Source organism: Thalia democratica, chromosome 3, assembly GCF_965202585.1.
Source record: "Thalia democratica chromosome 3, ktThaDemo2.hap1.1, whole genome shotgun sequence".
NCBI lineage: Eukaryota > Metazoa > Chordata > Thaliacea > Salpida > Salpidae > Thalia > Thalia democratica.
In genome coordinates, this window is record NC_139167.1 from 70382145 (window position 1) to 70405722 (window position 23578).

Genomic DNA, 23578 nt, shown 5'->3' on the forward strand with positions numbered 1-23578 from the left:
TTTTATAGAACTTAAATATTACAAATTTATCAGTAAATAAAATAAGGATTTAAAGAAAACGCTTATAAATTTATTGCTTAACTTTTTTTAAACATAATAAACAACGGCACGCTATGTACTTATTAGCTAAAAAGTATTATTAATAAAACAAATATAAAATTTTGTGGCAAAACTTATTACTAAGCTCCTAAATAAGTATTACTTAAGTTTTGATAGATATTTTTATATCATGGTTTTGGTTAATACTGTTTTTGTTAATTAAAACAAAGAATAAAAAATAAATGCGACCCACGATTAAACTTTTTATAGAAAACTGACCTCGACTTAAACAAGGCTGTATTACCTGTAACATTTAATCATAAAACTTATTTTCCTAGTTTTTACCATAATTTTATGTGAATTCAAAACAACTAAGTTTATTTCTATAAAAATTAAATTATTATGACAAAATATCAAGCACAAATCTAATTAAATATCTTAAATACAACGTTTTAATATAAAAAGTCAGAAAAATTTTGAAAAAAATTATTAGACTCCTACAACAATTCAGTATGATTTAAAACGAAAATAGCAAATTCAGAATTAATCATAACAAATCTATTGACAAATTGATAGACAGCTATTATTTAAAATGTAAAGCATTAATTAGCTTTTACTTATTCACATCTATCCATAAAAATTTAATAAAAAACAGTGCTAACAATAAACTTTTACTTTTATTACATTTATTATTAAAGTATTTAAAAAGAAAAACAGATTTTGCATACAAAAATAATTGAAATTGTTAATTCAAAAACAAACACAATATTTCAAACTATTAAAAAAGAAATAAGAACTATAAGATTTTGTTTCAACTACAAACTTTTTAAATAATTTATATTATAGTTAGAAGCCCGTTACAATAAAAAACAGAAATTTAACAAAAAGTCATAACAAGTTTAACATGTTTTGTCATGAGATGCGAATAACTTATTAAAAAACTTCAACTAAAACAAAATATATCACATAATCCTTAGTTTTTAAGAAGTAAAAATTTGTAAAATTGAATTAAAAAAATTAGTTAAATAAAAAAATATAAAAAAAACTTAAACAACTTAGTAAAAAGTAAAACAACAAAAAGTTCCAAGTATACAATTGCCTAATTCAAATTTAATTGTATTTTCTAACGTGGCCGCTTCAGAAGTAATATGGACTTTCTAGAATCTGAAAAGAAGCTCACATTACTTAAGAAATTAATTATTTTTACCTTCTTAATTATAACTCGAACTGAAGATTGAAACATTTATATATTTACAAAAAAAAAAAAATCAATTACTATTATGAGAAAAAAAAAGTTTTTGTTTTCTTTAAAATTAAAGTATTTTGCATTAAACTAAGAAATACTGAAATTATGATATTTACATTTTATTTTGATAAAGTAAAAACAAATCATATCTTAATTAAAAATTTAAAACATATCTTCTATTTAAAGTCTATACTATTATACAGTATAAACTTGTCAATAATAAATACACTTTTTATGATTAGATTCTGCTACAATTTTCAATGAAAGAAATATATTTAGTAAAACATAGTTTTGTGATAAAATCTATCAATTATTGTTTCAAAACAATTATAACCTGGTAACATATAAATTTTCAAATCTATAAAAACAAAAATAAGTTGAAAACTTGTCTTGTTAAAAATTTCATTAACATTTTATTTTAAACTTCTTTTTTTATAAAAAAAGTTCTCACATTTCTTAAACTTTCCAGTTTTTCTTTAGCTGTTCTTCTTTCCTAAAATAATTAATATTTTTTACATATATGAGTTAAGTATATTTGTTTTTTTTTTCATTGTTGAGCATAGGCATTAAAATTTCAGCCAGCTAAATAAAAACACAAGAAAAATAAATACAATGCTTAATATTAGAATAATCTTGAAAATAATGACTTATGAAACAAATGTTTTTGAATATATAAGACGAGGAATAAATGTATATACATATCTAGAAAATAAAACTTTCAAAATTTTTTCTAATTAAACATATAAAAGACAGTTTAAAACATAAGAAATTTATACACATAAACTAACGTAGCATATTTATTTATTAAACTAAAAAGAATAATATATTTAAATAATGTATCTTACTTCTCTGATTCTTTCTTTTTCATCTATGGTGGAGTCGCGTATTTCAAGTTCGCCTGAAACATAATTTAAATTGCAAATAAAAGTCAAATGTCTTACACTTTTGGAATAAGTCAACAGAAAATAGAACATATTGAAACATGAAAGTCACTCAAAATCAAGTATTGTTTCAAATTCATCTTAAAACAAAATATGCAAGCTTTTTAAGTAGCAAAGAAAAAAAAATCTGCTTTCCTGCTGGTAAAGCATAAACTTAAAGCTTTGTTGATTTTCAGAAGTAAAGTGTTATTTTATATAACAATTAAGATAAAGACAAAAAACACAAACAATAATTTTACCAAAAGGACAACTTGAGAAACTTAAATATTACATACTATTAATCCAAAGAACATAAAGTGTATAATATATTAACTTCCCGGTGTAAGTCAACTACAAAATGCTTAAAAAACATGTTCTAAACGTTTTTGTATTTTGAAAAAAGGGGACACGTTAATTTTCAAAGATCCAATCAAAGTTCTATTTAAAAAAAATTAAAAAACAAGGTCATACTAAATGAACCGAAAAAAACTGAGCTGGCCCGCAAGCCAAAGCTTTTGACCCCTGAAACAATTTGATAGAAAAAAAATACTCAAGTAAATTTATATAGTTATTTTTTAAACACCTTTAATGTATTTTTTAAATTTTATAGCTAACACTTTCCAAATAACTTTTAAGTCATTATTATTAATGTAAAGTTCTTTGTAAACTATTACTACTTTGCATCTTCAAAAAATATTCTTTGTACCTTAATTTTTTTTTGATAACTTTCAAATATAATTAGTTTCATCTACATGATAACTTTTTCATTATTTTGTTTCATTTTCAAAAAAGTAAAACATTTTTTACAAGTCTTGTTTTTTCTAAACATTTGAATTATACTATTTGATAAATTTTTCATCATTATAAACTAATTTAAACTCGTCTTAATTATTACTTAACAAAAGTACATAAAAACTTTTTCTATAATTCAATATAAACTTATATAATTATTATTTAGTAAAAAGTACCTGATAAATTTTGCATCTCTTTCTTCATTCTACCTCTCCGGTTTTTGAACCAGGTTTGAACCTGATAAATTGTCAAAATTTTAATATAATAATGCAATTAAATATATGTAATTATAATATAAGTCTAAAACTTGATAAGTTTTCATTTTGCTTTCTCCTGCCAAATAAATCAAACTCATATTCAAAAGTTTATTAAGCGGAGAAAAAAAATGTTGCAAATTTTACAAAAACTAAAAATTTATCATACTATTTAACTGTAAGTATAATAAATTTTATAAAATAAGTTCAAACCTGCTTAAACGTCATGCCTGTTTTCTTAGCCAGCAATTCTTTATCCTCTCTCAACGGAAATTCTCTCTTGTTGTAAAAGTCTATAAGTATTTGGGGATTATATGGCCGCTGCAAGAAGATTTTTTTCATTTTATTGTATTTTTGTACGAGTCCTTTTATTGATGTGACGGAAATCCCCCAATATTTGCTGAGTCAGCATTAAAAATATATAAAAATTCCATGTTTTAATTAGTTTTTAATATGTTTGGGTAAGGTGGGTTAGGGTATACATAATAAATAAAAAATAATTGATAATTCAGAAAATATTAGGGGAAACACCTTTGCTTTAAAATCGGACCCTTTTTATACACAGTGTAAGTTGTATTAATAAAAAACTTTACTGACCCTGTCCGGAATTTGTTTGTGTAAAGGAGAATTACCAGCTTTCGTGTAAAGGCAGTTGCTTTCCGGTGTTTCAAGTTCGCCTAGAATATAAACAATGTGAGCTTTTTTTACTTTTTTATTCATAGCTTTTTAAATTGCAATAAAAACAAGTATTAAAATAATTTCAGTCTAAAAAACAACTACAGCATACTTTTAGTACGTAGTCAACCTTTTTTTTAAGGAATAGATTAGTTTTTAAAAATGTTTCAAAAAAACTTTATAACTACCAAAAAAAAAAAGAGTTGGTCCTGCGAACAGCAGTTTTTGACTTCTGGAACAATCTAATAAAAGAAGAACAACATTTTTACGCAAATATATTTAAATAGAAATTTTTTTAATTATCTTTAATGTTTTTTTAGTGTGGTAACTACTGCTTTTCTGACAACTTTCAAGTTTTTATTTTTAAAGTTAAGTTCCTGATAAATTATCATTGCTTCATATTTCACTCAAAAAAAAAAACTACGGTATGTGTTTCAAATCATCTTCAACAAGTGTTCTTCATATGTGAAAATTTTTATAATTCTCAAATTTAACTTTTTATTCAATTTTAACTCGTAGTTTTCTCACCATTATATATTAATAAGACCTATTTTAAGTATTTTTTATAAATATTGCCCAATGAACTTTCATCAATTTAATTTAAACTTGAATTAATAGTTAATTAATAAAAACTACCTGATAATTTTTGCATCTTTTTTCTTTTGTTATCTCTCCGGCTATTAAACCAGTCGTCAACCTGATAAAAATTTATTTATTTATTATTTTAAATTTAATAATATAAATATCCGACCTAGTTAATTATCATAATTCAGTGTAAAAATAAAATTTATATTTTTATAAGTTTAATAATAGTAAACTAATTTAACTTGATACGTCATAAAATAATATAGTAATATAATTTATATCTTAATAAATCTAAACTTTTGACTTTATAAATTGTCAGAACTTAGTATAACAAGCAACACAATAATTATTATTGTGAATTTAATAATAATACAAACTGCAAACCTTCTAAAATTTTCATAGTTTAACATAACAATACAATTTATATTACAATAAATTTAATAATACAAACATCCGACAAAATAATATGTCAAAACTTAATATCATGTTACAATTAATAACATAAAATTTCTAAAAACAGTGATCTCCAGTTGGTAATAGAATTTTATTCAAATATTATTAATGAAAATTTAATACAAACTGCCAACCTGGTAATACGTCATCTTGGTTTTTTTCGCCAGCCTTTTCATTTCTTCCCTCGACGGAAACTCGCTCGTATTTTCGAAAAAGTCCACCAATATCTTGGGATTTTGCGTCCGCTGAAAGAAGATTCCTTATTGTTTTATTATATTAATTTTAAAACATTTACTAGTTAAAAATTTAATTTGCTCGTGTTTTCGGAATAGTTAATCAATAAATTTATCAATGTTTTTTTTTCTGAGGTTGGTTGTCATGATAAAAAAGCAATAAACTACTTTTTTGGAATTTTTAAGGTGTATGTAAATGTACTGTTTTAATTTCAAATGTTACTTTTTAAGAAGAATGAAAAAAGTATTCAACTAAAAATTATAACACAGTATTTTTCAGAAAAATCCATCAGGGTTTGGGGTCTTGTATCTGTTGCTAAATATCTCTTGTTAAATTAAATTTAAAACTAGATTGAATAATTTTTAACATAATTACACGTTTTAAGCTATACTGTCCTTTTCCCTAAAATTTAACATGTTAGTTAAAGTTTTTGTGAAACTACACCAGGGTTTTCTAAAGTGGGCAAAGTGGCCCCTTGGGGGCCATGACAGATACTCAGGGGACCACGAGCAGCAAAGGGGTAAGAGCCATGAGTAGTAAAGGAGCCACAGGGGGCCATAAGGTTATAATTTGAAACTTACACTAGATATTCTCGAGTTGCAGATGAAGGTCAAAAAAAAAGTCTAATGTTTACTTATGGTAGTTTGAAACTTACACTAGATATTCTCGAGTTGCAGATGAAGGTCAAAAAAAAGTCTAATGTTTACTTATGGTAGTTTGAAACTTGCACTAGATATTCTCGAGTTGCAGATGAAGGTCAAAAAAAAAAGTCTAATGTTTACTTATGGTAGTTTGAAACTTGCACTAGATATTCTCGAGTTGCAGATGAAGATTAAAAAACAAAAAAAAGTAGTTTATGAGTAATCTTGTTGAAGGGGGCCATGGCTTTTTTAATTTCTTTAAAGGGAGCCATTTGCAAAAAAAGTTTGGGAAATCCTCATCTACACCTTATTTTAGATAGATTTTTTTGAATCGGTTGATATCTTTTAACCATAGCATAAGTTACGTAAAAAAATTCTAAGCCATATTGCTTTACTTTTTTAGCTGCAAATACTGTTTATAGTGCTTATAACAAATTAGCAATATATGTTAGCAGACCAGCCCTTCTAAACGTCAAAATAGCCATTTTTGATTTATTTAAAAATTAAATGAAAAAGACAAAGCCTAAAATTTCTAGTACAATGGATATCAAGATGTACAACTTTGTTATGGTTAGGAAATAATAACTAAAAAAAAAAGGAAAAAAAGAAAACAAAACTGCTAAAAAAATCATAGTAAAAATTTAGTCAATATAATTTTGAACCTTTAAAACGTAGTTTGTATCTACTAAATCCAACGCAGATTTACCCTTCTGACAAAAAGTCCTTTTGATTCCATTAGAAACACCATCATAATCAGTATCAATCACCACCGTTGTTTCTCTCGAAACTCCAGCGTTCACTTTATCTGATATTTCATCAACGTCAAGTTTTGAAACCTCAGCACTGCCACAAGCCGAATCGCCTAACACTTCGTCGAATGTCGAAACTTGAGAATTATAAACTTCTTCAGTCATGTTTGCTTCAGTGTAGATACACTTCTCAGGTTCGTCCGCTAGTAGGCTGTTCACGTCGAACATTTCGTAGTTGGTTTCGCCAGCGTCCGTGACTTTTTGATCGCCCAAAAATATTCTCACCCCTAAAAAGTTGTATTAGTATTTCGTAACTCTATTAACTTTTAAGCTTGTAAAATGGTATTTGCCAATGAATAACAAAAACTTTAAGCAAATTTCAACGAAGAATAATATTTAAACGTCCTTAAGCTACTTTAAGTTACTTAGTTGTTCAACAATCCAAATCAATTAAATTCATATTTTTATAGAAATACATATTTGCTATCATTGCAATTCTTCACTGAGAAAACTTTTAAAAAATACTTGTGTGAAAACAGCTTTGCTTAATTTTAATTATTGTTAACTTTTCATGCAATTTTGTTTAAAATTTAAGTACCTTGTTCCGAATCTTTCCTGAGTCTTTTTATTTCAACAGGACTTTCACTTGCTAATGGTTCAGCTGCCAGTCTTTTACCTGCAGTTAAAAGTTTGCATTTTTAAGTCATTATTATACGAGCAAAAATTTATAATTTTTCTTAACATAGTCATAAAAATTAACCATTTTTCATACATGCATTTAACATTTTAAAGTTAAACTTCAGTAGTTTAAAAACAATTTGGTGATATAGTTTACTTCAGGATACTGTGGCATTTACTAAGCAAAAATGAGAAACATATTTTCATTTAATTAATTATAAAAAAAAGTATTTTAATTTATCAATACAAAACTTTTAATATAAAACATAAAGCTACCTTGGTTGTTTTTAGATGAATTTCCGGGATTCACTACAGTTTCTAAATCCTTCGCACAATTTTCAATCAATTGCTTTTCATCTTGACCAAGGTTTGTACTTTTATCAAAACATAGTTATGTTATTTATTTAATATTTTATTCATACAAACATTAATTTCAATCATTAATTTCATTTTACAAATAAAAAAACTATAAAACACTATCAAACTTGATTAATTACATAAACCATAATACTTTACACTATTCGTTTTATTGAAAATTCATAAACTAAAACAATCAAAATGCAGTTTTTTCCGCACTTATAATTGTACAAACAAATTAACAAGTGTACAATGACTATTTATAATAATTTATATAGTTAATATCTTTTAGTCCTGAAGTTTAGTTTAAATATTACAGATTTATCTACTTACTTTAAGTAATAATTAATAAAAACCCTAAAAGGTTATAAAAAGAGCTAGATGTCAATAAATATATTTTTTTTTGATTCCCATAACTTTTAAAACTAATAGATATTTTCAAAAAGTCACACAGTTTAAAAAGTTATTTTACAAAGTACTAATTCAACAAAGAATTTAATTTAACATAAATTTTTATGTTTAAAATTCAAATTTACTTTCCGAAAACAGACAGTTAAATAATATCTTTTAAAATTATAAAAACCAACTCACAATTTCGTGTTATACATATTTTTACGATATCCTTCGAGCAGTTTTTCTTTTTCAATTTTCCGCCGCTCAATCTTGTTATTATAGCTTTCAATTATCTTCTTTGGTCTGAAATAACAAGACAAATTAAAGTAAAACTACTTTTTTGCTCAGTCGATCGCCATACAGCTGAGAGTGGAATGAAAAGTTATCAAAAACTTTAATGATAATTTATTTAGAGATTTTTTATCCAAACTATTTTTATTTTGTATTCCGTAAAAACTTTAGGACTACTTCATACTTAAAATAATCAATTTACTAACAAAAAAGAATCAACGCACAACTTTGACCTGTTCACCTACATACTTGTATTTATTTCGTTTGCAAAAATAATTAGTTTTAAACTAACTGATAATTTTAGCACAATTCAGGCCTGTTCAACAACAAACGTATTTAAAGTTTCTTTTGAAATTAAAATTAATTTAAATTTGCACTACTCTGTTAACTCACAACTTTGGTCTGGCCACCCACATAACTAATCACATTTTGTTCTAAATTCAATTACTTTTAAATTTACTTTTTACTCACAATTCTGGCCGGGCCTTCATTGCGCTTTCTTGTTCTTTAGCCAACATTTTCTGTAAGTATTCAACTTTTTCTTCCAGTTTTTCTTTTTCAACACTCTGCTGCGCTATTGTTTGTTCCAGTCGACCTATTTCTTTTTGCTGTCTGTATAAATACATTGTAATGTTCAATTTTATTTATTCCCTTCTATCTTAATCAACAGTTTAAATTTTTGTTGAGCATTTAGCGTGAAAATTAATTAGTTCGGAGGTCTTTAGTGCGTTCATTTTATAGTTTTGTAAAGTTCACTGAACGATTGTTATGTTTATATTGATGTAGAAATTAAAAATTGTAATATTTTTGGTATGTATAAAGGTTTTTAGTTGAATTGGGTTTATGAATTCAGGGTTGTCACTGGTTTTTCAGAAATTTCTTCCAGGTTTTCTGAATTTCTTTCAGGTTTTTGTAAGTGCTATTTTTGGGGTCTATTCTTAGTTAAAAGTTAAGTTTAAGGTTAAAAATGGTGTTAAGTTGTATAATAATATTTGAAAGATACTGTAAACCTACATTAAATGTAATTAAGTACCATTTAACTACAAGACAAACAAATTTTTTCATTATAAACTTTATTAAAAACTTAAGCGCATTAAATGTGTCTATTTAATAAAAAACTTTTTGATGATGACAAAAATTTTAATCTAAATGATAGATTTTTTGCTTCAATTCAAGATTTTACTACTTAACATGTATAAATTGTTTAAATGTCCAGGTTTTTTTTTTCAAAATTTCTCAAAGCATTCCAAATTTTGTGGCAACCCTTTAAATATAGTTTTAATTTCATTTATGCCGCTGTTATGTACAGTGTAATTAGTATTTTTGCACATTTTACATGTTCTACTGATAAACATCACTACTTGTTTGTTATCAACATCAATTATATAAATTACTAGTATAAAATATAATTGGAAGTTTAAAAAAACTCATTCTGACAAGTAAGTACTACACAATTTATCAGTGCTTCAAAACAATAGAAAAACTAAATAATTTAAATCTAATGCAAATATGTAAACTTTGATTTCTTCATACATCAAAAAATTTAAAACTATCACTTGAAACGACCAACTTACAACTTGTACTTGTCGATCGGCACGTAATTATTTTCAATTTGTATATTCTGTTTTTCCTTCTCAATAGTTTGCTTTCCTATGGACATTTTTAGCTGTTCTACTTCGCTTTGCACTCTGTGGAAAGATAAAGAACATAATTTATATATTTAGTTATACAGGTTTACATTTTTACTATGTGTATAAAAAAAGAATCCAAAAGTATATAAATTAATAGAATTAAATGCTGCGGCTCATAAAAGAACTAATGTGTATCGATAATGTATTAATAGTAACTTACTTTTTAAAACTATAGAATGCTACAAAATATTAATCTTAAAACTAATAACTACATTTTACAATTTCATGTTTGCCACTGATCAAGCTGAGAAAAATTTCCTGACTTTTCTAAATCATACTCTTAAATAAAACTTATTCTTAATTACATAATCTAACACTTAAAACCAGTGGCGTCGCGTGGTATTTTTTTTAGGTGGTGCAGAATTTAGAAAAAAAAAATCCCCTATTTTAAAACTCTTTTTTTATCTTAAATAAAGACTTTTTTCTACAACAATTACATTAAATTGCTAATGTAACCTGGGAAATTTTGTTTAGAAATAAAACATTTATTTTTTCAAAAAAAAAATTATGTAAGAAAATAACTTAAAAAAAAAGGTAAATACTTTGAAATTTTTAAGTAAATATAAGAAAAAAAATTATTTTAAGTAATTTACAAGACTCAAAAAATGTTAGCTTACTTATGAGTATTGATTTTTAAGAAGGGTTTAAAATTTAAACAACAGTAGAAAAAAAATTGGACAAAACAAATTTTTATTAAATTGAAAAACACAGCAACTTTAATAGTTTTTCTTTTGCCTTAACTTAATTTTTAAAAATGTTTGATTAAACATCATACTAAGAATGGTTATTTTACTAATATTTAACTTAACAAAAAAAAAAATGTCTTATTAGACTTGGCAAGAACATTAAAAAGTCTACAAACAAACAAAAAAATGTTATGTACAAATTGCAAGTTTATTTTAAGTAAAATTTATTAAAACTCAGTAGATAATAATTGCTTATTTACTGATGAATAATGAAAAAAATAAATGAGTATCAACTTATAACTAATTAAAATTTTTATGTTTGAAAAAAAAACAGCTTGACAACTAAGTTAAAATAAGCAAGCTCGTAAATATCAAATTTTACGAAGTCTATAACTTACAATTTAGATTAAACAGATTAATATTATAATAAGAAAATACAGCAACTGCAATGATATTTTTTTAGCCTCAACTTTAGTTTGAAAATATTGGATTAATTGAATATCGAACTATTAATAATTGTTTTACTAATATTTAATAATAAAAAAGTCTAATTATACTTGGCAAGTAAATTAAAAAGTCTACAAACAAATAAAATGTTGTGTAGAAATTGAATTTTTTTAAAGAATAACTTACATTACTCAGTAAAGAAATTTAAAATTCATTTATAATAAAAATAAAAAGTTTAAATAAGTAAAAAACTCAAAAGTAAAACAATCCAACTAAATAATATTAAGTTTTACAAAGGCTCTAAAGTTAAAACTAAAAGTAGCTTACAATTTAGATATAAGAAACTTATATTATAATAAAAAACACAGAAACTATAATAATATTTCATTTTAGCTTCAACTTTACTTGAAAAATATTGGATTAAATACCAAACTAAAAATAATATTTTTACTTATTTTTAACTAAACGAAAAAAGGAATGCATAATGAAGCTTGGCAAGTAAATTAAAAAGTCTACAAACAAAGAAAAATTTATGTACAAATTACAACTTTTTAAAGAAAAACTAAACTTGCTTAGTAAAGAAAATAGTTACTACTGAATGTCTACCTAAAAAATTAAATCTAAAGTCTAACTTTGCAAACATAAATACTTAGACTCTTACTTTTCACCTTTGTAACTAAAATTCATTCTTCTCTCCTTTTGGCTGATAAATTTCTCCATCACCTCTTCTTTGAAACTAGTACAGTTTTTAAGTAAGTCCCTACCAATCGAAATTACACTCAAAGAATTTAATCTTGACTGACCCATGGTGTTTCTCAAAAATGTTTTTATCCTTTTCAAAGATGAAAATGTTCTTTCAGCGTCTACACTATTCATGGGAATAGTTATCAAAGTTCTAAGAAACTTTGTAGTTTCGTTAAATATTTTAGTCAGGTTATGTTCTTCAAGATATAAGAGTATTTTCACTAAATCATCCTGATGCATGTGAATAAAATGTTTTCAGTTCTCTTTCTAACTGTTTACAATCAACTACAGGATAACACTTCTTCACTGTTTCTATAAGTTCTAAAGGAAAACAGGATTTATTAACAGTAAAATATTTTGCCAACAATAACTGTGAAATTCTTAAACTGTTCTAACTATACAGAGTAAACTAATAAATAATTTCAATATTAAAAAAAAATTTAAATAAAAGCAAGGTTGCCACTCTTTGAGTCAAAAGAAACTGTCCTGAGTGACCTTGAAATGCCCTGAGTCACCATGTGTTTTTGAGAAAAAATCAAAATACCCTGAGTTTCCCTGAGAGTTTTTAGAACTTAAAATATCATTAAGTTTCACTGAGTACCCTGAGTGTGTGGCAATCCTGAATATAGCTAAAAAAAAGATTAAAATAATTTTAAAAACAAAGAGTTTCATTTTATCAATAACTTTAAGGAAATGAAGATATTTTTTTTTAATATATTTTTACTATTAAGTTTGAAAACAACTGAACTTTTGCTACACCTGAAGATAAGCTTTGCTTTTAAGGGCATTGGGAGGATGAAACACTTTCTTCACAATTTGATCTTATTTTATGAAGTTTTACTAAGCTACAAGATGCTTTTTACAGATTTTAAAAATTCAAAATACTTTTTTAGATATAGCCGATCAAAGTCGAAGGCAACAAAAGGTTCCTTACAGGAGGCACAAACTAAAACAGCGTTTAAAAAAAAAGTGTTTTACCCCCCTTTTATGCCCTTAACATATACTTTAGAATTATTTTACTGAACTTATTTTATACAGTTTTAATTTAACTGCAAGGCATTTTTTATCAATATAAAAAATCATATTAATTTTTGAGATATGGGTATTCACAGTCAGAGATACAAAAGAGTCCTTATTAATATAATATAAACTCAAACAACAAATAAATCAAATCACTAAAACCATATCTTTTTTTATAAGTTGGCCTCAAAATCTTTTGATGTTTCTTTTATAAAATAAAACAATTTGCTAAAATAGATATTTAAAACACTAAGAAAAAAAAGTTATAACAAAAGTAATATTTTTTTGTATATATTAAAATATATATTGATAGTTAAAAATTTAACTTTTCTCTTCAACAAAAGTATAAAATTTCATAAAGACTAGGATGAAAAAGTTTGATAAAAATTGCTTTAAAAATGATGGAGAATATAGGTTTTCAGTAAAATTGTATTTTTTTGCTGTTTTAGTTTGCTCCTTGTATAATAAATCAATGTAATCTCTGGCCTGACCGGTTGTATCTAAAAGTTTAATTGGAAGTTTCAAGTTTATTAAATAGTAACTATTAGCTTTCTGAAAAACTTAGAATAAGAACAACATGTAAAAAAGTGCCTATACATCCCCCCCCCCCTTACCCCTCACTATTTTGCACAATTTTTTTCAACAAACTTAAAGATTTTTATTAACTTTTTTTCTAAACTTAATGTTTTTTTGTTGGAGGTTTAAAATTCAATAGTTTTTTAAGGGTATCTTTTATGGATTTAAATTTAATTTGTTTTTCATTTTGATGACAGTATTTTTCTCAGGAGCTTAACTTTTTAAAGTTTAGTTGGTGAGGCTGTTGAACTTTTCAAGAAATTTAAAGATAATTAACAAATATGTAACCATTATAACAGTAAAAAATTGTTAGTTAGTTTTCATGTGGCCATAGGGGTAAAACACTTATATTTTAACTTTAAATAAACTTGTTATTTTCAGAGTAAAAAACTAAAACTGCTTTAGTCAGCCTGAATATTTTCTAATTTGGTCAGTTTTAATTTATCTTGGGTCATCTTGAGTTTTCTTAACATTTCTAAGTTATCCTGATTATGAGGCAAGGCAACCATGTTTCAACAATTTTATCTAAAATTTTTGCTTTGTTTATGAAAAAATTAAACCAAAAGTCATATAAAGTAGTCTAAAATGTTAAACTACTCTAAGTAATCAAAGTTTCTTGGGGGGTCAGACCAATATTTTAAGTTAAGGCTATTTAATTTATTTAAATATGTGACTGTTTAAATAATAATAATTTTTATTTAATATAAATCTAAATTATTTTTCTGTAAGAGTAAACTAGAAGTTTATAATAAACTGCTTAACATTTTTTTTCAGAACTCAAATTTTACATTTAAATATTGTTTAATTAAATATTTTATTAACTTTATGATTACAATGATCAGTTATAGTTAAGTTTATGTATGCAGATTAAAATAAAAAATCGAATTTCTTAGACTTTGGTGACTTAAGTTTCTTATCTTTTTTTTCAAAATATTTAATTTATGACAAGTTTAAATTTAAAAAATCATGTGAGTACATAAAGTCAAGTTTAATCCTTTGCAGTAGCTTAGCTTTGTTTTTATTTTATGTTTACAATAGCTTGTAGATGACACTTAAGCATGTCCTGTTTTAGGGAATTTTCAACTTAGCTTACTTACCGCGCAAGATATTGATTTTGCGGTAATTCTTGAAGAAATTTTGCTTTTTTGAGTTCATTTGCGGCAGTCAGCTAAGAGTTTGCGGCAGTGAAGTGGGTAAAATGGTCGTTTTCTAAATTAGAGTTTTCGTTCTAAAAAATAACGAAAATATTATAGATACTTAATTTTTTCCTTACAAAATTTCCAAGTGGTACTGTTGCGGCAGTGCAACACCCCACACGACGCCACTGCTTAAAACTATATAAAGCTTTCAATCTAACTTTAATACAGGTTAAAAACATCAGTTTTTTGCTGGTTTCTATAATCAAACTTCCAGTACATCACTTAAACCATCTGTGTATGATTGATGTTTGTATTAAACAGCTCTCTCAGCAGAATACTTGTATTATTACCTTATAAACACAGCTTGTCTGAAAAAAAGACACATTTTTTAGCTTTTCCTAGCATAAATGTATCTAGATAATCAAACGACATATAAGGAACTTTTACAACTTAAACTTTGAATTAATAACAAACTTTCACTACTAAAATCTTAAAACAATAACAAATTTTTACAGTTGAAACCTTAAAACAATAAAGAACTTAATCAAATACTGTTTTTTTAAATCTATATACTAAAATTTATTTTCTCCGTTTTTTTATTAGCACTTCAACCTCTTCATCTAATGAATATATGGTTTCCTTCATCTCAACTGCATTCCGCTTCATTTTCTTGGCAGTTAAAATCATTTGCCTCATTTTATAAAAATCGCTCTGATCTGCTGCCCCTACACTTGTTGAAGAGAATCTTTTCTCTAAATCAAGCCACAACTTGTGGGCTTCATTTATTTTGGCACTTATTTATTTTTACTTTTATTTATAAAATATTTCCTCTTATCATTTAGTATAAAACTTGTAACAAATAAATATACTCTTACTTACTTTAAAAACTGAAGTTACTCTACAAAAAATACAAATGATAAGTAAATTTAATCTTGGCATATACCTCTCTTATAACTTATTTTATAATTTAAACAACTTTGAAAAATTATAAAGAGGTAAAGTATAGACATTAACTTGTTACATAAAGTACTAAACTAACTTATTAGTTATAAAGAACTCAATTATTTACTTAAACAAAAAACACTTTGATTCTAAAATTATGCTAGATAAATTTTTGTGTATATATCACAGTTTCACTATGGAAGTGTCCTTGCTACAGATCATCAATACTAAAAAGCTTACAAAATCTGCTTGTTAAGTAGGGTACTTGTTCAATATGTCAAGAGAAAATTTTTGCAGTTTTGTAAAGGATATTTTACTAATTTATACCAGATGAAGGCATTGGAAATAAAATTTAATAATTTTGTTAATTTCTAGGAAACTTTTGGAATTTTTTTCTGACTATAAAGGACTTTTTATTATTTTTTACCATTTTAAGGCTTTGGAAAACAAGGAATTTTGTGAATTTAAACTGACAAAATCTGACGTTTTTTTAAATTTTATCAAATTTCCTGACATTTTTTCAAAACCCCCCATTTTTTTCTGTCTTTTCCTAACTTTTGTCATTTTTTTAAATTTTTCCTGACTTTTCCTGATTTCCTGACCGAGTGGCAACCCTGCAATTTTTAAAAGGTACAATTTTTTATCTTAAATTAACTAACTTACATATTAGAGTTAGTTGACGGTACAAAATATTTCTTAACTTGCTCTTCTAACTTTTCCTTATCAACATTTTGTTGCTTTACTGTCATTTTGAGTTGATCTACTTCCGCTTGCTGCCTGTTAAACAATATATAAATAAATAATTTCATAACTTTTTATAGATATTTCATATATATTTGACAGTATAATCAAACGTTTCAAACTAACCTGAGTGTGTAGCAACCACTTGAAGGATTAGTTACAAATAAAATGTTGTTTAAAACTCTAGCTCATTAAAAAAAATTAAAACTCCATTGTTTTTTAGTTACCTTTATGCTTTATTAAATTCAAAATTTTCACAACATACCAGCTTTAGTTGGCTGTCTTAGCTTACATACCATCTCACATTAGATACTTTTACAACATTTTCAAGCATTTTAAACCCACATTTTTATTTTGTTGAAAATATGCAAAGTATTTTAAATTACATTCAAGAATTGTTTCAACTTCAACCAATGTTAACTTATATTTTAGTTAACATTTTAAAATTTTCAACTCACATTTTAGAACAGTTAAAATTTCCAAAAAAAAACTTCAACTCACATTTTAGAACTGCTCAACAACAGTGGATATTTTTTGAAGAGAAGTTTATGTTGCTGAACTTCTTGCTTCAGTTTTTCCACTTTGTTGTGATGCACTTTCAATTGTTCTATCAAATTTTTCTTCTCGTCTTTTTGGACGTGTATTGTCAATTTGAGCTGATCTATTTCTTCTTGCTGTCTGTTAAAACAGATAATTGCTTTAAACTTTCATCTTTTACAAACGAATCAACACCTTATTTATTATTTAAGCATGTAAAATTTTTTATTTATAACAATAAAAATATCACGATAAACTGTTTGTTATATTCAAGAATTAAAAAAAAAACATTAGTCTTTGATACAGAACTTAATGAAAAACAGCCAGGTTTTCAGAAGAAAACTCTTTTCGGGCCATATAAATTTCATATTAAAATTCAAAAAAGTCCATTACAGAACACATTATTTTTATTGACGGCAAGGTTTTTTTTTAATCAAAAAATAAACTAAATTGGTAAATTTTTACTGCAGGCAATTTTTTTTTCTTAGAACAACAATTTTAACCTTTAGAATCTTATCAGAGTTCTAAGGTCTGAAAAGTAAAACAATATCTGCATTTTTGACTGGAGGTTAGAACTTACACTAAATATCATGGGGTTTGTCCATTAATTGAAAGCACGCATAGGCAGCGAAAGGGGGATCTTTGAGGCCATAGTTTTAAACTTACACTAGATATTCTGGACTTTACGGTGAAGTGCAAAAAGAGGTCTCAGGTTTTTTAACAGTGGTTTTGAAATTTATACTTAATATTCAGATATTCTAAACTTAAACTTACAATAAATAAAACCACATTTAAACTTCAGAGCAGTTTAAAGTTACAAAAATGTACACAATTTTTAAACTTTTCCACATATCAAAACTATTTTAACTTGCATTTAAAATATTTAAAGAAGTTAAAAAAAATAACCAAACATTAAGAGCTCTGTATATTTTGAAAAAACAGGTTTGCCATGGATTAAAAAAAAATTCTTCTAGGTTTTTGAAATGACATGTTTTTCTGAACTACTATGAATAATAAAGTTTTAAGTAAAAAAAAAACTGTGTAAAACAGTATAACAACATTGAAAGTATATTTTAAGGCTTTCTTAAACGTACTAAAAAAAAAACTTTTGATTATGACAAAAAAAATTATATACATGATAAATTTGTTGTGTCAAACTGAAATTTCATTACATAAAATGTATAAATTATTTAAATTCCAGGTTCTTCCAGTTTTTTTTTTTCAAAATTTCTCAAATTACAGATTTTTTTTGCAAAGTTGTCAAATTCCAGATTTTTCAGGTTTGTGGCAACCCTGAAAGAATTAAAACTTACACTTCATAAGAAATCAACAGTAAAAAAAACTTAACTCACATTTTAGAGTTGATCATTAACAGTGGGTGCTCTTTGATGAGAAACTTTGCCTTGTCAACTTTTTGCTGCTGAATTTCTTGCTTCAGTTTTTCCACTTTGTTCTGGTACACTTTCATTTGTTCTTTTAACTTTTCCTTTTCGTCTTTTTGAAAGTGTATTATTGATTTGAGTTGGTTTATTTCATTCTGTTGTCTGTTAAAACAACAAAGAACTTAGAAACAGATAATTTCTTTAAATTTTCATTTCTTTGTTTAACCAATCAACAACTTTTATTTCATTCAAGGATGTAAAATCATTAACTAATAACAAATTAAAAACATAATAAGTAATAAAAGAAATGATTTTTTTATACTGAAAAATAAATAAAAAAAGGTTTTTGAAACACCTTTTAATGAGAAACACGCATTGTATTCAATAAAAAAAATTGAGGGCCACATCGAAATTTAAAAAAACGTCTATTACAGACCAGAGTATTTTTGATAATATAATAAAAAAAAAGCTTATATGAAGAGTAACTGTGCAATGAAGTAAAATAAAATTTGCAGCACAGTTCAACATCAAAAAGTAGACCTTAACTCATTATAATCTTTTCAAAATTTGAACTAAATTAGTTGATTTTAAACTTATAAGCACACTGAGGGCCAATTTTTTCTCTTAGAACCTTTATATAATTTTCAACTTTAGAACCTTATTAGAGTTCTAAGGGCTGTAAAGAAAAGTAAAAAACATTTTAAGTATTATTTACAGAGATTAGAACTTATTAAATATTATGGGGTTTGCCAGCCGATCCCTGAATAAGATTTACGATCATAATTTAACTTTATGCCAAGTGTCAATTATGGAGTTGAGTTTGGGAAATCTTAACTTACAAGAACCAACGTTTTAGAGTCATTTATTAGTACAAAATACTCTTATTGAAACAATCAACTTACACTTTAGAAATACATTGTTCTAGAAAATAGTCACTTATTTGCGCTTCCAACTTTTTAATTACGATACCCTGGTGCGAAATTTTCAACGAAATAAAATTAAATTGACAATTTCATAACTGCATATGCAATTTCATTTATCTACAATAATACATGTTAACAAAAAATTTAAAATTAAGGCCATAAGGGTGTTAGCTATGTTTTTACAAGTTTATCTTATTTTATAGAGTTATTACTAAGCTTCAAGTTGCTTTTTACCATTTCAAAAAATTCAAATTAGTTTTTGAGATATTACCGGTCAAAATCAGGCTGCATAATAAGTTCCTTATGGGAAGGGAAAACTAAAACAGCAAAAAAAGACTTTTTTGTTTAAAATCTATCTCCTCCTACATTTTTCAAGCAATCTTCTTCATACTTTCACAGTTTAATCTTTATACAATTACAAAAAACATTACTTGTGAATTAAAAAAAAAGATGTGAAAAACCTTTAAAAAAAGACTTATTTATTTAATTTTTAAGATGTAATTTCTATTCTTTTAATGTTTTAAAAATTATAATTAACGTTTTTTTTTGCTTATAATGTAAGGAACATTTCCTGAAAATTTGAAGAAGATTGCTTGAAACAGGGTTGCCAGTCGTTTTTTAAAAATTTTTTCCAGGTTTTCGAAATTTCTTCAAGGTTTTTAAAAGTACACATTTTTGGGTCTATTTTTAGTTTTAAGTAAATTTCTATATAAGAAACTGTGTTAAATAGAATAAAAACATTGAAAAGTTACTGTAAAGTTACTAAACACTAAAAACTTAGAATATTTCTAATAAAATGCAAAAACTAGTGATTAGGACAAATTTTTAGAAGGAACTAGTAAGAGGGCTATATTTATAAAAAGAGCATTTATTTTACATATTTCATAGAAGAGGAAAATCTTGAAAACACTCTAGGAAGCCTTATTTAAATTGATAGAACTTTAATGGCACAATTTTATTACTTAACATGTTAAAACTGTTTAAAATTCTAGGTTTTTCAAGGTTTTTTTTTTCAAAAATTCTCAAATTCTAAGTTTTTAGCCCAAGTTTTCAAATTCCAGGTTTCCAGGTTTTTTGGCAACTCTGCTGATATATTCAAACTTACAAATGAACAAAATATGACTTTTCAAAGACTTGAATGCATATGACTGAAATGCATTTAAAAACAGTGAACAATTGAACCATTTGAAATAAAAACCTTAGAACTCTTCGTATTAATTTCAAATTGTTAATAAAACCAACGAGATACTTATTGTATGACAAAAAGTAAACAAACTTTAGTAGACAGCCAACATGTTTATTACTGTTATATATGTTATATACAAAACATTTTCGTATAAATAACTTTTTTGACCAAATTCTTTAGTGATTAAAATATACTTACTGTACACAAAAAAAAAAATCAAAACAAACTAAAAAAACAAATATTAGAACTGTACAACGTACTTAAAAAATACATTACAAACTTATCATTTAATATTTAAATATTTAACATAAAATCCCTGAAACCTGTTCGTTTAAGAGCGAGCTGTTCAGCAGACAGACAAGTTAATTTTAATTCCAACCATAGTTATTTATAAAACAATAAACTACGTAATGAAGTATAAATACCAATCAAAGTTTACTATTTTCACACAAAAACCTCTTCTGCTGTTCATCCAACTCCTGTTTGCTCCTCGGAAACCGAACTTCTTCTGTCAGCTTCGAATTCTTACTGGTCAGCTGCTGGTTCTTCATCTGCTGTGTCTCAAACTCACTTTCACGCTCGGTGCTTTCCCACTGGAGTTTGGATATTATGGCCTTTTGCACGTTAGCTTCGCATGTCAGGCGCTTGTTTTCGGCAAGAAGTTGTTCTATCATTTGTTTATCAGTTGAAGAGCCGTTTGATAAAGCTGTTTGGAAGTTATAAAAGGATAAAAGTTTAGAACAGTTTCTTCAATTATAAACTTTTCAGATCTGAATATTAAAACATAAAATTCCTTCAATGGGATGCTTTTTGTTGTTATGTAATCAGCTAGACTTCAAAAAAAAACTTGATTAAATTAGTTTTGGATAATTAACAAACAACATAAAAAGTTAACTGATTATGCAACAGATTTAAGGTCACATGGGGATAAGCCATATTTTTTACAAGTTGATCTTATTTTATAGAGTTTTTTCTAAGCTTCAAGGCGTTTTTTATAGCTTTAAAAAATTTAAATTAGTTATTGAGATATGACCAGTCAAAGTTAGGCCGCATAGTAGGTTCCCTATGGGATGGGAAAACTAAAACAGCAAAAAAATATGATTTCATTTAAAATCTATCTCCTCCTAAATTTTCCAAGCAATCTTCTTCAAACTTTCACAGACTAATCTTCATACAATAAAAAAAAAACGGTACTTTGGAATTAAAAAAATTAAAAAAAGTTTATTTAAAAAAATGACTTTTTATTTTTATTTTTGTCACAAATTTTTAATTTATTTAAATTATTTAATTCTATAAAAAATGTTTTTTCTTTAAATATAAGGATCATTTGCTGCAAATTTGAAGAAGATTGCATGAAAATGAAGGAGGAGATAGATTTTTAGTTAGTTTTAAAATTTCCAAGAAAATTGACTCCAAAATATTTGCGGTCCATACGTTTCAGAAACTATGTACAAAAAATAACATATCTCAAAAATTAAATGGTATATTTTAAATTCTATAAAACTGGCTTGTAGTTTGTACTTAAAGCTTTCATATAAAAGCCAAAATTAAACTTTGTATAAAAAAGTGTTGGATCCCCCCTATTGCCTTAATAATAACACTACTATTAAATACTGAAAATTAACAAAATTATAAAAAATAAAATCAAAAACTAACTTGCAGCTATTTTACTTTCTTCTTCATCCAAATAATCATCTTCTAATACAAACTCCTCAAAATATTCCTCGACTCCTTTATTTTTACCAATGTCTTCATCATCTTCTTTTTCTTCTTCATCTATGGTGTGGTCTTCACAATCCTGATCCTTGTCATCATCCGATCTGAATTTTTGAAGACAGATTACATTTGTTTTTAAACATGTAATAAGACAATATTTCAAATTAAGTTCACTGTTAAATACAACTTAGATAAAAACAAATTTTTAGAAAAAGTATATATAAGATACAAAGATAAAAAACAGAAGTATAGTTAATTTGATTTGATTCCTCACTTTTTATTGTGTTGCATTACTGTTATAGTTAAGATACTTATTAAATCAAATTGTTAAAAACAAGGTGAACTTCTATTATGGTCTTAAAAATATAAAGTAATCATTATCCTAGTTGCAACTTATAAGTTTATATATATTCATTGCTTAAGCTTTATAGTTTTTAACTATATACTACATGTTATATTAGTTATCAATAAATTAATTTAACTAAAATTTATAAAAAAACTGTCATTTAGGAATTTCCAAGCATTTGAAACATTTTTTCAAATTTTTTCAAAAAAAAAACTGAATAACCCTGACTAATAAGCCTGATGAGCACAAAACCAGTTATAATCGTTATAGTAAAACAATCATCCATACTGTATAAATAATAGAAATCAATAATAAAATATGTACTTAAAAGCTTCAAAAAACTGAGGTAATATCCTTTCTGTATAAATAATGATAACTTTTAAAAACATTTTAGATACCTCTGGTAAAACTTAGATGGTTTTGCCATAAATCAATGAGCACTAGAAATATTATAAGAAAAAATGTACTATGTGAACTTACAAAAAATAAAATATGTATAATCTAAAAAAAAAACAGCCAGCTTACTTTTGTGGAAAATTCTGTCCTTTGCGTGGTTTGGCATCACTTGAACTGTTTTGATGTTCTTTACTCATGTTGCTTTATGATTAATATAAAAAAGTTGTCTATGAAAAAGCATGATCAAACAAAACAAAATTTAAGCTTAGTCAAACAATATTGAAAGGTTTCAAACTAGTATTGCAACATAATTTCTCTATTTATAGGGAAGAATTACTTTGTACTTATTTCTTTATACATTCAATGGTTAACCATTTAATACAACATTAAACTTTTTTTATTATAATGTTGTTTCCTAACTGTTAACTTAACTAATTATATTCTTTTTTTTCAGAATTTTATTGCTTCCAAGAATTATTTTTACTAAAAAAAGATCTCGAGCTAAAACAAATGAACTGAAAGATTTCAAGTAAGGTTCTAAATATCAATGAACATTGTAGACTATCCAGTTATATCTGAAACTGTTTAAAACACTTAAACCTACAAAACATGCCACAAAATAGTATAGTTCACAGTATAGTTGCCAGATTTCAATCAGTAAAAAGCCACACAAGTTAAAACAAACATTTGGCAAAGCAACATTAGCACTTTGGCAACTCTGGTTCACAAGCACCTCATAAATAAATGACAAAACTATAAAATGTGAATCTTTTGCTTATTCATAAGAGTATATAGGTTT

At 25.5% G+C, this 23578-nt stretch overlaps 1 protein-coding gene across 3 annotated transcripts; it reads right to left on the bottom strand.

Annotated features, from left to right (window-relative positions):
* Window positions 1-897: 897 nt before the first annotated feature.
* Window positions 898-23108, bottom strand: LOC145831438 (uncharacterized). Of its 3 annotated transcripts, XM_082938695.1 has the most exons (20): window positions 22909-23108; window positions 21978-22141; window positions 20778-21027; window positions 18183-18374; window positions 16795-16971; window positions 16216-16329; window positions 9882-9995; window positions 8779-8919; window positions 8215-8319; window positions 7543-7640; window positions 7187-7264; window positions 6502-6875; window positions 5099-5209; window positions 4563-4623; window positions 3849-3928; window positions 3465-3572; window positions 3174-3234; window positions 2131-2183; window positions 1737-1778; window positions 898-1203 (listed from the first exon to the last, which is right to left on the bottom strand). In XM_082938695.1, exons 1-20 carry the CDS (start codon window positions 22974-22976, stop codon window positions 1177-1179), a joined length of 2418 nt encoding a protein of 805 aa, XP_082794821.1. In that variant the 5' UTR covers window positions 22977-23108; the 3' UTR covers window positions 898-1176. The 3 variants fall into 3 exon arrangements, 1 of the variants encoding a protein (XP_082794821.1); XR_014369674.1 differs by lacking the exons at window positions 898-1203; window positions 1737-1778 and having other exon boundaries at window positions 2159-2183; window positions 3465-3544; XR_014369675.1 differs by lacking the exons at window positions 898-1203; window positions 1737-1778; window positions 2131-2183; window positions 3174-3234; window positions 3465-3572 and having other exon boundaries at window positions 3879-3928; window positions 6546-6875.
* Window positions 23109-23578: the final 470 nt, after the last annotated feature.

Coding starts and splice junctions, on each gene's coding strand:
- LOC145831438 (XM_082938695.1), bottom strand. CDS start 22,976: ATGAGTAAAGAACATCAAAACAGTTCAAGTGATGCCAAACCACGCAAA. Junction 6,876..7,186: donor CAGGAAAGATTCGGAACAAG/GTACTTAAATTT, acceptor ACAACTTTTTAG/GGGTGAGAATATTTTTGGGC. Junction 1,779..2,130: donor AAAAAGAAAGAATCAGAGAA/GTAAGATACATT, acceptor TAATTATTTTAG/GAAAGAAGAACAGCTAAAGA.